The sequence below is a fragment of the Ursus americanus genome, chromosome 7 (assembly GCF_024610735.1).
Source record: "Ursus americanus isolate L20-20 chromosome 7, mUrsAme1.1.p, whole genome shotgun sequence".
Lineage (NCBI taxonomy): Eukaryota > Metazoa > Chordata > Mammalia > Carnivora > Ursidae > Ursus > Ursus americanus.
This window is the reverse complement of record NC_142133.1, coordinates 47,839,827-47,854,093: the sequence shown is the minus strand read 5'-3', so window position 1 is coordinate 47,854,093 and position 14,267 is coordinate 47,839,827. Positions and strand designations below refer to the sequence as shown.

Here is a 14,267-nt window from a genome sequence, read left to right as displayed (position 1 = left end):
AAGTTGGAAAGAGGGAAAGGAGAACGCGAGAATGGAGTCCGCTCCTGGCCTGGCCCGGCCCAGCCCAACCCAGCCCCGCGCACCTCGCACCTCCCGCTCAGGCTCAGAGTCCTCGTCGGCGTCGCGCTCCCGCTTTACCCGCACAGCCGGGACCACGGGCGTCGGGGCCTCCCGCGCGCTCACCGGCTCGACCTCCCGCTTCACACGCACTGGGCTGCCGCGGGAGCTCGGCACCTCGGCTTCCCGCTCCCGATCTCGCTCCCGCTTGACGCGACCCGAGCTGCCCCGCGACTCGGACTCGCGCTTCCCGCGGGTAGAACCACGAGATTCACGCTTGGACCGGCCGGACATCGCCACTACCGGCCGAGTCGCTCTGCGCAGGCTCCAGGCACGCCAGATTGCGCGGCAAGTAGCCAATCAGGAGCGGCGCTGTTATGGCGCCCTAGGCAGTCTACGAGTCGCCATCGAGGACACTTTATGCCGCGAGAAACTTCTGGGTAGTACTGCGCCTCTTGTGGCCTCCTAGCGGCGGCGTGCGCACCTGAGAAAAGCCTGCGGGCCTACTGCCACCTTACCCATAATTTTCTGGATTAGAAAAGGTTGTTATTGGGCCCCGGATTTCTTCGAGATGCTTTGTGCCCGGGAACCAGAATGGGGAAGTCGTCTCCAAAGTCGCTGCGCACCAGAGAACTAGGCGACATCCCCAAACCATCCCGCTCATGCAGCAACGTGGCTACTCTAATTCCGCATTTAGGGGATTGCACTAGGCATCACAGGAAGATACAAACGTCAGGCAAAGAGCAACAACTTTGACGCTAGTAAAACTCAAACTTCAGGTCCTGTGACCTTCACGACCCGCTCCACGGCCCTGAACTAGTTTGTTTGTATAGTTTTACTGAGATGGAATTGCCATGTAATCAAATGCATGTTTAAAGTGTGCAATTCGCTAAATACTGATGGATGGGTGTATACACTCTGAAACCGTCACCACGATCAAGATAAGGTACCTACCCACCAGCCTCAAAATTGTCCTTCCCCAAACATCTCCTTTCTGTCACTACAGAGCAGTTTTATATAAACGGAAGACCACGGTGTGTCCACTTTTTGCCTGGTCCCTTTGGCTAGAATTTGAGATTCATCCACGTAGTTGCGTGTATCAACAACTTGTTCCTCTCGATTGCTTAGAGGTATTCTATCGTATGGATGTACTAGTATGTCGCTGTACTAATCACACATTTCTAATTCTGTCGTTTTTTAAAGAGGACTCCGAAACTTTACACTCAGATCCTGAAAAGCGCTGGGTCCTCCCGCAGGGACAGTTAAGATATGGGTCGTGTGGGCTCGGGCGCTGGGCAGGCGGGAAGGGGCGCCCCGCGGGACTGTGCGGCCAGCGTGCCGCTGTGAGCCCTGCGCGAGCACTCGCCTCCTCACAATCTCTTTCTAGGCAGATGCTCTCGATGTCCTCGTTTACAAATGAGGAAACTGAGGCTCCTCGGGGTTCAAGTCAGCCAAGGTCACTGCAACTGGTGATGGAAGTTTCACAGCATTTTATTACCACAAAAAGGAAAGGAAGACTCCACACCGATCGCTGAGTAGTGTAATGGGTGCTTTGTGTTTTTCTGAATTTTCTGGTGTATCAGCAGTAAGCCTAAATCCTGGTTCCCATTGCTAATGTCACAGAGAAAAGCCCCGACGGCGAGAGGAAGCCGCGCATGCCCCATCCCAGCACCCGCGCTGGTGAACTCCGCGCGCCACGACGCTCGGCCAGGCAGGCTCTTTGGGGGCGGGACGTAAGGGCGCGGGGCCGGAAGTCGGGCCAGGGGCGGCGCGGAACTCTCCCGGTGGGAGGGCGGCCGTTAGGGCCGTTGAGTTGGCTGCGGCTCTGAGCACCAGGCTCCAGATGGAAGCGGCTCCGGATCCCGGGCCGGGGCTCTGCTGCAAGCCTGGCGGGCGGCTGGACATGAGCCACGGCTTTGTGCACCACATCCGACGGAACCAGCTCGCCCGGTACCGCCCCGCCCCGCTGCCGCCGCCCCCAGCGTAGCTCGGCCCCGCGGTCCCTGACTCCCGCTCGGCTCCCCGCAGGGACGACTATGACAAGAAGGTGAAGCAGGCGGCCAAGGAGAAGGCTAGGAGGCGGCACACGCCCGCGCCGACGCGGCCCCGCAAGCCCGACCTGCAGGTGTACCTGCCGAGACACCGAGGTGAGGCCGCCCACCCCGCCTGCCTCCTCTAGCCCGCGCGCTCTTTCGGTCCCCAGCCCTCTGTCTCTACGCACTCATTTCTCTAAGTGGATAAAGCCACTTCTTAACCCCCAAGGCTCACTTCTTGTCGTCCCTTCCCGGAACCCCCCTACCTCGACGCTCCCCATTCGCTCACTGATTCTCCATGACAACAGAGAAGGCTCGCGGTCCCCAGTTAAGCATCACTATTAACAGGAAATACCTGGGAGCCAGCAAGTAGTAGTTTGCTGGTTTGCCCACCATGCTGTGCTTTAGGGTTCTCATTACCTGTCAGAGAGCTTGGCACAGCTATAGTTGACCAGGACATAGGTGTGGAATGACACTCAAACTCAGTATTTAAGATGGCCTTTTCTCCAGCTTCCCAGGGACCTAGAGATCACAATAGCTAACATGGCACTAAATTTGTTTAGTGTTACTTGAAAGTGTTTTTAGATCTTGGGTACATTAATTCATTTAATTTTCACTGGATCTCATGAGAGGGAAACTTGTCACTTCTGTTTCACGGGAAACAGGAACAGAGAGATTAACTTGCCCAAGGTCTCATAGCTAATAAATGGCTGAGTCTGGATTTGAACCCAGGTAGGACTCTAGCCAACTCTCCACTACCTTTCAAACTTATTCACTAGATGAAGGTGCATTGCGTATCTACTACGTGATAGGATCGTGCTGGCCCCAGATCAGGCATACAGAGATAAATGAAACTATTGATTGGCTGCACATTTAACACATAACACACAAGCACAGAGTCCATAAGAAGATCGGGACTTTCTTTACGGTATGTTTTCGTATGTCATCCATGTGGGCAGGGACTCCAGCAGCCTTCCCCTCTTCCCTCTCACTGTGATTCATCCTTCCAGATGGCTCTACCCACCCAAGCAACCCAGACTGTGAGGAGTCCGGTGAAAGCAGCAGTAGTGGCGGCTCCGAGCCAGAACCTTCTGGCCATCAGCTCTTCTGTTTAGAATATGAGGCAGACAGCGGAGAGGTCACCTCAGTTATCGTGTATCAGGTATGCCTCGTGGAAATAGCTGCAGCCTGAAGGTCCTTGGCCGTGTTAGAAATCACTGCCAGAGCCTGAGCCACTTTTTTCCTCAGGGCCAGTGGGAAGTGTCGGCTCCACATAGGAGCATAGACTGCTGGGCAATGCTTTTGAGCACAACTCACGCCTGTCACGCAGTGATTCTCAGCAGGCACCTGGGAGGGCATGTGGCCCCCAGCTGAAAATCACTATTACAGGGGACACCTGGGAAATGACAGGCACTGGCAAGAAGCCGTGAGTCAAATGGAGTTCTGCGAGAGTGTTGTCTAGGGACAGGACAGGTCGCCTTTCCAGAAGAGGCCAGGCCCTGAGCTTCTTGACTCTTCCTCCGCGTAGGACGATGATCCAGGAAGGGTGAGTGAGGAGGTGGCGGCACACACGCCTCTGGACCCACCCATGCGAGAGGCCCTCAAGTTGCGCGTCCAGGAGGAGATTGCAAAGCGCCAGAGCCGACACTGACCAGGCTGAAGGCATCCTCACCAGGCTGGAATCACTGCCCAGGGAGCTCACTCCTACTTTGGGGGTGCCAGGACCAGTCTGAGCTGATCTTGAGATACACACACACACACCCGAGCTCAACAGCCATAGGAACAATATTGCAGGGACAAGCCTGCTTTGCAGGCCATCTTTCTTGTATGTTGGGCCATTTGACCAGCTTAGTATTTTGGAATTTGAGAATTTTGTTTGGCTAACTTGGTGTTCTAGAAGCAGAGATCCCAGGAAAAGCTGAGGTTTATGAAACCTTATGCCAACATGCTGCTTTCTTACTGAGGTCGTGTGCTGTGGGATACCTTAACCGCTGCTGCTCCACCTGCTTAGTGAACCGCGGTTGTTGTTTTACAGTTCCTTTGTTCCTTGCTTCTCATTTCCATCCATGTTTTCCTACACCTTTTTTTCAGCCATTTCTTTGTTCTTTCCATTCCCTGATCTTTGTCTCAGAATCATCAGTTCCACCCCACCTCCCGATGTGACTGTGCACCTCCCAACTGCTCAGGACTGTGGAGGTGGGGAGTTCTGAGGGGTCTACCTTTCTGACAAGCTCTCCCAGTAATTCCAATACCAATGAAGTGGGAGGTCTTCGTTTTGAGACTGACTTGCAAGCATGTCTCCCTGCCCTTCCATGGCTTTTGCAGGTTTCTCTCACACCACTCTGCTTTGCACTGTCTAGATAGAGACCTAGGAAGATGATGCCAGAACTCAACTGCAAGGATTTCTTGCAGCAAAACCTGCCTTGGTTAGGGCTACAGGATTCCAGTTTTCAACCTCATCCCTAGCTGTGAACAGACCATCCTCTGCTCAGGCTAAAGGGGAATTATCAAAACAAGCTTGAAACTGACTCTCCAGATGTGATTTAACAGTCTTGAATGTATATACAAAGGGAAATTCAACATGAGCAATAATTGCCTATTTGGAGCCCTAGTTGCAAAAAAAAAAAAAAAAAAAAAAAAAAAAAGGCCTGAATAATGGACCGTGAAATGAGCCTCTCTCATCTGCCCTGCCCCTGCCCCATTCCTTCTCCTTTCCTATCTCCCAAGAGTATATAAACTGAGATCCTTAGAATTAAGATCCTAGGAATATCACTGTTTTCACCTCAGTGACCATTTTCCCTAAAGCAGGGTTAGGCTAAGGTCTGAGAAGTCCACAGGACATCCTATGCACTGCAGTTCCAAGCCACTTCAGATTTCCAGCAATTGACCTAACCTCAGTGACTTGAAGTATGGGGTTTAAGTAAGCCCATGAACACTAAGACCTCTTGAAACCAAAGTCCCCGTGCCCCAGGGGTTTCTCTGCATCAGGGTCTCAAGATCGGTCTGGCTGCTCCCTCTCAGTGGCTTTTCTTTTAAAGGACACCTGAGGGCACTGTTGGTTTGTGCCCTACACCCCTGAAAATCTACCACCTCGGAAATGGGGCAAGGCAGCTACTTAAACTACATCATTAGAATCCAGTAAGCCACAGCTTTCAGTGCCAGAGGAATTCTGGGAAAGTGAATGAGGTAGATAAGTTAGATGGGCCTGGTTGTGAAGGGAGCCAGGGACCAGAGTGTTCCTGACCCACTGAGCTGGCCCAAGGTTAAATGCCTTAAACTTGCCAGTCCTGGGCTTGTTTCTACTTTCAGAGGAGAAAGTCTACCCTCCACTTATTTAGCCAGGCTAGAAGTGCCTTTTGACTCACAATGTTAACTCCCCTCCAGAGTCTCCAGGTCAAGGAGGCTGTGCCATACTCTCTCCCCAATCTTCCTGCAGCTCAGAGGACTGGGGATTTTAGTCTTCCAGCTCTTCAGCTGATCTTCTGACTTGGACATAGGATTTCACTGGAACTCTTAGGCTTCCTAGTCTGGAAATACTTTTTGGGTCTGTCTTCTCACAACTGGACGGCCTGTTTCGTGGATTTATTACAGAATTTAGAAACAAGACCAGAAGAGGAGGTTGGGGGCATATCCCCTGAAATTTTAGCCTCCATTCCTGTTTGTGAGAAGGAAAGTGTGTGCCTAATGTGACCTTTTATGTCTGTCATGTAATCCTCACACTCTCAGGTAAGAGACTATGGGAACTCCTTGTTTGTGAACTTTTTCCTTGAGGCATTTTGCTTCTCAAGTGCATATAAAATATTTTCCACCCAAGAAAGCATCCTAATTCTTCGCTAATTTAAGCAGTAGGACCATAGAAAGCACGAAGCCTGGTACTTAAATGAGAGGTTGTCCTATAGGGGAAGCCTGTTGGTGGTGACACTGCCACTGCTCCGGATGTGCCTGCAGTGCTTCTCTGGTGATGGCCCTCAGCCAGTTGACAGCCTGATAGCTCAGGCTCATTGCTTATTGCCACCCCTCATCTGGGGTCCAAGATGGTATGGCTACTATCCAGTTTATTCACCAGACTTGCCTCCAGACATCTTCCAGCTGTCTTCAAAAATCAGTGCTTTGCCATTAAGGAGCATGTTACAGAGCATTTCCCACAAGCTCTAGAGATGTCACAGAGGACTGCCCCATGCTGTTTGGTACAGTGGCAACAGTGTCGGACTGACTGGAGCTTTCATGAAGGCAGGCTGCTCCAGAAGAACACTCATTTGACTAGATACATTCTTGGCTGTTTAAAAAAAAAAAAGTCTGGTAGTCTCATAGACCTGTCTCGTGCCCATGAATGTTCTTCTCTTACTGAGGGGAGGCCTTGGGTTTTAAGGCTTTCTGTTTCCTGGGCCACCATAGGTGATACTATAAATAGAAGGAATCGGGGGTTTTAGGGGTTTTAGGGGCTTTGGGCTGTGTAAGAGTAAACACTGAAGTTTGAGTTCTAGCCAGTCGACAAGTCTAGAAATCTTTGAAGAATGTAATGCAAGAAGGAAAAAGAAGAATGTAAAGCTTTTTGTACCGAGAGTAGGAGTCTGTGGCACTTGGCCAGTCAGTACGACCAACGTGGGCAGTAACAAATGCTTCTCCCTGTGGATGAGCCTCTGAAAGGGGCATTTCACCTCCATGGTCCGCTCTGAGGGGCACTGCCAACAAGAGATTAGTCCATGGGGCTGGAAGAAACCCTCTGAGGTAGTGAGTATCCAACCTGCTGTTTATTTGCCAGGATGCATGGATAGTGGGGTAGTGGATTCCCATCTGGTTCACAAGCATAAATGAGACCTTTGCATATAGAGAGAGGAATGAGGATAGGTTATTTTCCTACCTTCGAGCCCTTTGGGAGAATCAGCACAGGATGTTAACAGTTATTTGAAACATTTTCAGCTCCCTTGTTGAATTCCTATCCTATCCCTGAGGACTCGGATGGTCAAGAAGCCACAGGCACCCACCCCAAATTTCTCCAGTAGTTAAGAGTGACGCCAGAAGTAAAAACCTGAGTATATGGCTCCTTTGCCTTTTCAGAGCCTCCAGGATGAGAAGTTGGTTGCACTGGTTGTGTTAAATGTATAACAAGCCATATATTCTGTTTTCTCATTTCCAATGTTTCCGCTGTGTGAATGAATGAAGTTTGCAAATTATTTGAAAATCTTGGAAGGAGGTACTTTTCAAAAACAGTATTCTTTTTAAGCAATAAACTATTTTTACAGCACTGTTTTTGCCAAGAGTTTTGAAATCACTTGTGTACGTAAGGGAAGTGAAGATTAAATGCCTGCCCTAAAGTCATTCAGCACCACAGAATCAGCACTTGAAATCTCATCTCTTGCTTTGCCTTGACTATTTTAAGAACCGTCCTGGTTGGAGCATAACAACTAGACTCACGTAGCATTAGAGCTGGAAGGGACTATTAAAGATGTCTGGTCCCACTTATCTGATAAGTGACTCCACCCTACTAACTACCCATGAAGAGCCCTTCTGTCATAGGGAGTTCTATCTTGGGGTAATTCTACTTTAGGGACTGCTGAGATTATCCTATTAAGCCAAAATTTGCCTCTCTGTCACAGTTCTGGAGTGCCTGTCTTACCCCACTTTATGTTAGAATAGCCAGTTTAGGACCTAAGTAGCCACTCAGGTCTTCCCCATGGTAACAGTTGGACAGGAACTCAAACCGAGCTCAGCAGGATATAGTTAAGTGTTGACTAAGACTTGCAAAGCTCCCAGTGAGGTAGGAAATGCTGAGGGTTCACAGCGCCATCGGGCAAGTGAGAAAAAGGTGCCTGTTCCAAATGGGAACACACCTGGGCAGAAAGACAGTGCTTCTCTATGAATTAGAAAGCGACACTTCTGTGTCTTGGGCACAGGGCATGACCGGCAAAAAGTGGACTGGATTTTATACCCCACTGATCCATTCAGCCAGGTATTGTACAGTGATCACTCTGCACAGCCATATTTTTTTTTTGAGATTTTATTTGACAGAAATAGAGGGAACAAGCAGGGAAAGGGACAGGGAGAAGCAGGCACCCCTGCTGAGCAAGGACAATCCCAGGATCTCAGCATCAGGACCTGTGGGGATGACCTGAGCTGAAGGCAGACGCTTAACCGACTGAGCCACCCAGGCACCCCTGCTCAGCCATACTTCTTGAACCTGCTTTAACTGTGTCCTGATGCGATTGGAAAAAGGGCTCTCCAGCAGATTTCCAGTTTCCATTTTTATCTTCCATTGGGTCCAAAAAGGGTTGCTCCTTCAAGCCCTTGTGCAGTTTATCTGCTCCATTTTTTCCTCACAATACAGTGCCCCCTGTTTCTGCACATTACCTTTGACTCACCAATGCTGCCAGACCTAAGCTTCCCCTGCTTCTGGCAGCCTGGGCCCATGTTCCCTTCAGGTAATGATCGGTCAGCTCTGGTGTTGTCTCACAGGGGTGCTAGCACCTGCCGGGCGTCTTAGAGTGCTGAACACACTTCTCATATGTGAAAAGTATTCACACCCTTTTTATCATGAAAAGAAGGTCCAAGAAGTCACCTGTACATTTTGGTGAATTTATTCCCACACTATCCTGTTTCCTCTTCCCAAATTGTTCTGGGTCTCCAGTCTGCCCCTTCTCTCTTGCTTACCAATACCTGGCCATGTGTGACCATGGGTATCCATTGGTCTCTGTGGCCTTGTTTCAAGTAAGTGTTCATCAGCCAGGAAAAATGTTTTGGACACTGACTTCTGGACAACATTCTGTGTACTTGGACCCTTGAAAATAAAAAGTATCTGATGTAAGTCGTTCTCCTCCAGAGTTTGCTGAGCCGAGGGAAGCATAAGCCAAATCCAGGGCGCTTGAACTTAACCCCCAAGGCTTTGTGCGCCCTTCTTTGCGGACCCGACTCCCCTAGGACTGAAGCAGGCACGGGGCACCGCCTTGAGGGATGTTCCCCCAACTCTCACTGTCGACCGGTCGGGGCTGCAAAAATGTGCCCAGCGGCAAACGCTTCCTCCAGCCTTGTGCGCGATGCCAGTCACAGCGGCGCAAAAACAAGGTACGGGAGACTATGGGCATCTCGCAGTCGGAGCCTCCGCCCGAGTCCCACGCCACAGCCCTCGGCGCTCAGGCCCGCCCCGCCCCCCCCCCCCGAAGGCGAGGCACCGCCCACGCTTCCACCGCAGCTCTGGCGCGGGGGCTCGGGAGTTGTAGTCTCCTTCCCGGCGCCGGCGCGGGGGCCGGGGCGGCGCGGACTCCACGTCCCGGCGGGCGGCGCGGCGCGGCTGGGGCGCCGGGGGCGGGGCCGCTCGGCCCTTTAAACCTTCCAGGGCTGCTCCGAGGGCCGCAGCCAGAGACGGCGCCACGCGGGGCCGAGCAGGACGCGGCGGCGGCGGCGGGGCGCTCCGGGGAGGTGCGTACTGGGCCCCTTCGTGTCCCTGGCCCTCGGGGGATCCAATGGGGAGGCTCACGTCCCCGGCTCCCGGGGGGCTCCGTGCGCCCACGCGGGCGGGGGCCGGGCTGGGCTTCCTGCGCGAACTCGCCTCACCCCCGGGGCGCCCGCGGTCAGGTGGTTGCCTGCGCGTGGCCGCCGCTCCCCCGGAGCCCGCACCCGCCCGCAGGCTCTCCTCGGCGCGGCCGTCTGGACGGCCCTGACTGCAGCCCCTCCCCCAGCCTGGGCCCTCCGGCGTGGGAGCGGGACTCCCTCCCCAGATGTTACGGCCCCGCCTGAGTGTCTGGGCGCACGGGTGGCATTCGGGGGCGCACGGGTGGCATTCGGAGACCCACGGTGGAGACCAGAAGGTGTCCACGTTCTGGCGTGGGCTCAGCCCCAAATGCGGGCGCTGTGAATCAAATCAGGTGTTGACCACCTTCTCCCCCCACCGGCTTCGGCCAGTCACTGGACCCTGGACTTTGACCTGTCTCTCTCCACCAGGCCTGGGCCGCTGATGGTTTTGGCAAAGTATCTTAAGGTAGCTGGGCCGGCCCCCTCCTTCCCACCTACCTCTAGTCCTTCCCCCCACACCACCACCACCCTGGCTCCCCTCCCTCATGACCGCCTGGATCCTCCTTCCTGTCAGCTTGTCAGCATTCTCCATCACAGGCCTATGGACTGTGTGAGTAAAGAGGGGAGGGGGAGGACAAGTAAGGGACAAAATGAGAAGAGGCTGAGGAGGGCTAGGGCCCAGCCAGGACCCAACAGGAGTTCAGTGGCACACACAGAGTCCCTCGTCCTGGTGGGGGCTCCAGAGTGGTACCCAGGATCACTCTAGCTATCTCCAAAGCCTGGCCTGGTGCCTGGGCACACAGCCCCTTCGGACAAGCTGGCATCACTGCTGTGCAGTAGGGTGACCCTGACAGACCTTTTAGCCAGGGCCACTTCCAGATGTCCTCGAGCTTGGGGCCATGCTGTGGGTTCTCATGTGGTATCAAGCTTCAGAGCCACCTCAACTTGAGTCCCCAGCAAGAACAAAGGCTGAATGGGGCCAGAATCAAGAGAAAAAGAGTCCACGGGGGAAAGCTGGGCTGGGAGGGCCATGAGTGTGGGGTGACAGTTCTGCTCCCGCAGGTATGCCATGGCCGTGATGAACCGCCACGCATGCCCTGTGGAGAACTGGTATGGCGCACTCTGCAGACAGCCTCCCTCTAAAGCTCCCTTCATCTCTCTTCCCTCTTGGGTCGGGGCAGCTGCCAGCCAGACGGAGACCCTGGGCCTCACTGCTCTTATCTGACGCCTGCCCCTCCCCAGGCATGGCTTCATGACCATCTCCCTGTTTCCCACCATCCCTCCAACCCTTTGGCTTCTGTCTCAGGCCAGTTCTGGGAAGTGGTCTCTTCTGTCCCTGCGAAGGGAAGTCTGGTAGGGTGGTCTCTGAGAGGGCCTGAGGCTACAGCCCGAGAACCTGGGGGAACCCCTTTTCCCCAGGCTACTCTCTGTCCTGCCTACCAGGTCCTACAACGAATCCTGCTCTCCTGACCCCATTGAACAAGGGGGCCCCAAGACCTGCTGCACCCTGGACGATGTCCCCCTCATCAGGTAAAGCCTGGAAACTGGGCAGGTCAGGGAGACCCAAGCCCCTCAGACAAAGACCTATCCCTCAGTCTCAGGAATCAGGAGTGTATTGGGATTACTTACTAACAGTCCTCCGTGCCAGTCACTATGTGCCCGGCACTGTGCTGAATGCTCTACATGCATAGCGCCATTGGCTCCTACCAGCCCCGGGGCAGCTATTGTTTTCACCGTAGGCAAGAAAACAGACTGAGGTATGTCATCCGTCCAGGTCACACAGCTAGGAAGTGGAGGCACCTGGACTGAAGCTTAAGCCCTGATTGCCCAGACCCAGTTCTGGCTCAAGGGGAGCCAGACTGGCTGCAGGCCTTGACAATCTCAGGGAGTCCAAGGAGTCTCGGGCTCTGCCAAGCAATCCTGGACACTCCCTTACCCATCACACACATGAGCTCTGCTTTGGGGGAGGGCCCAGCCTGGGGCTGGTTGTTTGTGATACACAACTGGCACTTCTCATAAATCAGTGGCTTGCCTGTTAAGGAACAAGCACAGATAAAGCAAGAGACAGATGGGCCAGAATGGGGGTGCTAGTGCTCCTGCCCCTCTCTCACTCTGTCCTTGCCCCCCACCCCCAGCAAGTGTGGCACATATCCCCCAGAGAGCTGCCTCTTCAGCCTCATTGGCAACATGGGTGCTTTCATGGGTGAGTTGTGCCCTCAGCCCCCCTAGCCAGCCCAGTCCAACCCACTCCCCTACCCCCCCTCCCAGAAAGGCCCAGGAAACCCTTGTTCAGTGTAGCCCACCCCACCAAGGGCTAAAGCAAGAGCGGCCACTTCTCTAAAGCAAGAGGGCCAAAGGCTCCCACACAGCCACCCTGCTGGCCAGAGCCTGAGGAAACCCAGTTCACTACCTGCCCTTCCATTCCCTTTCAGCCCTCAGAGTGTCTGGCGCGGGTGGGGGTGGGGAGTTGGTGGGAGGAGGGCACCAGTGCCGGCCCCACCTGTGCTCTCTTCCCCCAGTGGTCCTGATCTGCCTGCTGCTCTACGGGCAGCTCCTGGAGCAGAGTCGTCATTCCTGGGTTAACACCACGACACTCATCACGGGCTGCACCAATGCTGCGGGCCTCGTGGTAGTCGGCAACTTCCAGGTGTGCCCACCTGCCTGCCTCTTGAACTTTTACTAACGGGGCTGGTTGTCTGCAGGTGCCCTCAGTCCCCTGAAGGCTGACCCCAGTTGCAGAGATACCCCTTCAAGGCTGAGGGTGGGGAGAGGAGGGGCTGGGAGGGAAGGGGGAGAGAGGGGGGAAGAGGGGTGGTGGAGGTAGGGCTGCTTCACAGATCAGCCCTTCTCTGGGCCCAGGTTGATCATGCGAAGTCTCTGCACTATATTGGAACTGGTGTGGCCTTCCCCGCTGGACTGCTCTTCGTCTGCCTGCACTGTGCCCTCTCCTACCATGGGGCCACTGCCCCCCAGGACCTGGCTATGGCCTACCTGCGGATTGTACTGGCAGCCATTGCCTTTGTCACCCTAATTCTCAGTATCCTTCCAGGACAGGGCAGCCAGGAACTTCTGCTCTATCCCAGCCTTTCCCCACCCAAGACCCAGGGGGTGGGGGTGAGGTGGAGGGTGGGGGAGAGCCCGGCATACATATATCCAGAAAATACTGCCCAGTGCAGTTTCCTTCTTCCCCTCCCAGGTGGTAAGACCTGGCTCTTTGCCCCAGCTTAGCTAACGATCTGGGAAGATAAGAGTGTCACCAGCTCCCACGTGTCCTACTGAACACTTCCTTAGCCCCATTCCAGGCGCTGTCTTCTTTATGCACGAGAGCTCTCAGCTGCAGCACGGGGCAGCACTGTGCGAGTGGGTGTTTGTGATTGACATCCTCATTTTCTACGGCACCTTCAGCTATGAGTTTGGGGCAGTCTCCTCAGAGACACTGGTGGCTGCACTGCAGCCTGCCCCTGGCCGGGCCTGCAAGTCCTCCGGGAGCAGTAGCACCTCCACTCACCTCAACTGTGCTCCGGAAAGCATCGCCATGATCTGAGGTCTGGGGAGGGTGGCTGGCCCAGCCTCAGCAGCTCCCCACCTCATAACTTTGCATTTATTTTGTACCAAAAACAATTTTGGGAAAGTATTCTGCTGGGATATAGGCTTCCTTGCTGCTGGAGGAATGGCCATCCCACACCCACCTGTGCCGTAGCGGAGCAGGCCTGGCAGCTGCCTGGGCCACATACAAGCTACTCCCCGGCTCTGCAGTGTTGTTTTTATGTTTAAAGGTCACATATCCTCACTCGCCCAGCCAGCCCTTCAGGTGCCTTCTACTCCCCAGTGCCAAAGCCACACCACTGGGGTTTCCTGCTGCAGGAATTGGGGGCTGGGAATAGCAAGAGGGACAGAAGTCGGGGGGTGGAGTGGGGAGCACTCCTTAGTCTGTGGGAAGGCCCACTTTTGGGCCCACTGAGCTGCACTGGGATTCTTCACTCTGCCCCTTACTTTCTTTTGGGCAAATAATACAGCAGAACCACATGGGTATTTTAGTACTTTTTTTTTTTTTTAATCTATTAAAAGAATTCTAATTTGCATGTTTGTAGTCTGTTCTAAAGAATCAAGGGAGGGCCTAAGCCAGGACAGCTTTCCCTAAGCGAAGGATGGGAGGAAACCCCTGCCCTCAGGGAGAGTCTGAGTGCCCCATGCTCTTTCAGTAGGTCTGCCAAGAGTAAAGGATGCCTGGTGCTATCCAAATACCCCTCAAGGGCTTGAAACCCTCTCTAGGCCTTTCAACAGTCTGAAGAACTGACGTGATCCTTCCCCCACTCAGAGTGTGGTTTGAAGTTTGCTTCCTTAGTAAGGGATATGAGGCGGGGGGAGGGGGGATCATCCATAGAGCAATTTTAAAATGCTAGAAGCAATTTTCACGGTGAAGCTAAAGAAAGCCTGTGGGATTCCAAGGTTGACTAAAAATTGCAGGGGAGAGAGATGTAGGCTAATTTTTCTTTACCATCTGTAAGTAGCCATTGAATGCCAGACCCTGACATATTTTGCTTTCCAACAATGAGTACATAGGCCCCAGCACTGGCTGGTCCAGTGGCCAGGTTCCTGACCTGGGCTCCACTGCTCTCAGGCCAAAAGGCATGGCAGGAAGGGACAAACAGTCTGGTGCTTTCTGTGGTT

At 53.7% G+C, this 14,267-nt stretch overlaps 3 protein-coding genes across 7 annotated transcripts in view; 2 read left to right on the top strand and 1 right to left on the bottom strand.

Moving 5' to 3' along the window:
• The window catches only part of USP39 (ubiquitin specific peptidase 39), a 28,536-nt gene extending 28,149 nt beyond the window's left edge, over positions 1-387 (bottom strand). The window contains exon 1 of the mRNA XM_045808841.2: positions 84-387. Within this exon, the coding sequence (XP_045664797.1) occupies positions 84-351 (268 nt within the window). The 5' untranslated portion in view covers positions 352-387. The remainder of the gene's footprint in view (positions 1-83) is intronic.
• A 1,424-nt stretch (positions 388-1,811) lies between these two features.
• Positions 1,812-7,335, top strand: C7H2orf68 (chromosome 7 C2orf68 homolog). The gene is made up of 4 exons (XM_045808840.2): positions 1,812-2,007; positions 2,086-2,204; positions 3,101-3,252; positions 3,619-7,335. Exons 1-4 carry the CDS (start codon positions 1,901-1,903, stop codon positions 3,739-3,741), a joined length of 501 nt encoding a protein of 166 aa, XP_045664796.1. The 5' UTR covers positions 1,812-1,900; the 3' UTR covers positions 3,742-7,335.
• A 2,048-nt stretch (positions 7,336-9,383) lies between these two features.
• Positions 9,384-13,678, top strand: TMEM150A (transmembrane protein 150A). 5 transcript variants are annotated; one of them, XM_045808833.2, is made up of 8 exons: positions 9,384-9,503; positions 10,026-10,206; positions 10,659-10,706; positions 11,040-11,126; positions 11,732-11,799; positions 12,116-12,243; positions 12,456-12,633; positions 12,899-13,678. In XM_045808833.2, exons 2-8 carry the CDS (start codon positions 10,142-10,144, stop codon positions 13,138-13,140), a joined length of 816 nt encoding a protein of 271 aa, XP_045664789.1. In that variant the 5' UTR covers positions 9,384-9,503; positions 10,026-10,141; the 3' UTR covers positions 13,141-13,678. The 5 variants fall into 5 exon arrangements, with proteins under 5 accessions (XP_045664789.1, XP_087719762.1, XP_045664792.1 ...); XM_045808838.2 differs by having other exon boundaries at positions 9,419-9,503; positions 10,026-10,062; XM_087863636.1 differs by lacking the exon at positions 10,659-10,706.
• Positions 13,679-14,267: the final 589 nt, after the last annotated feature.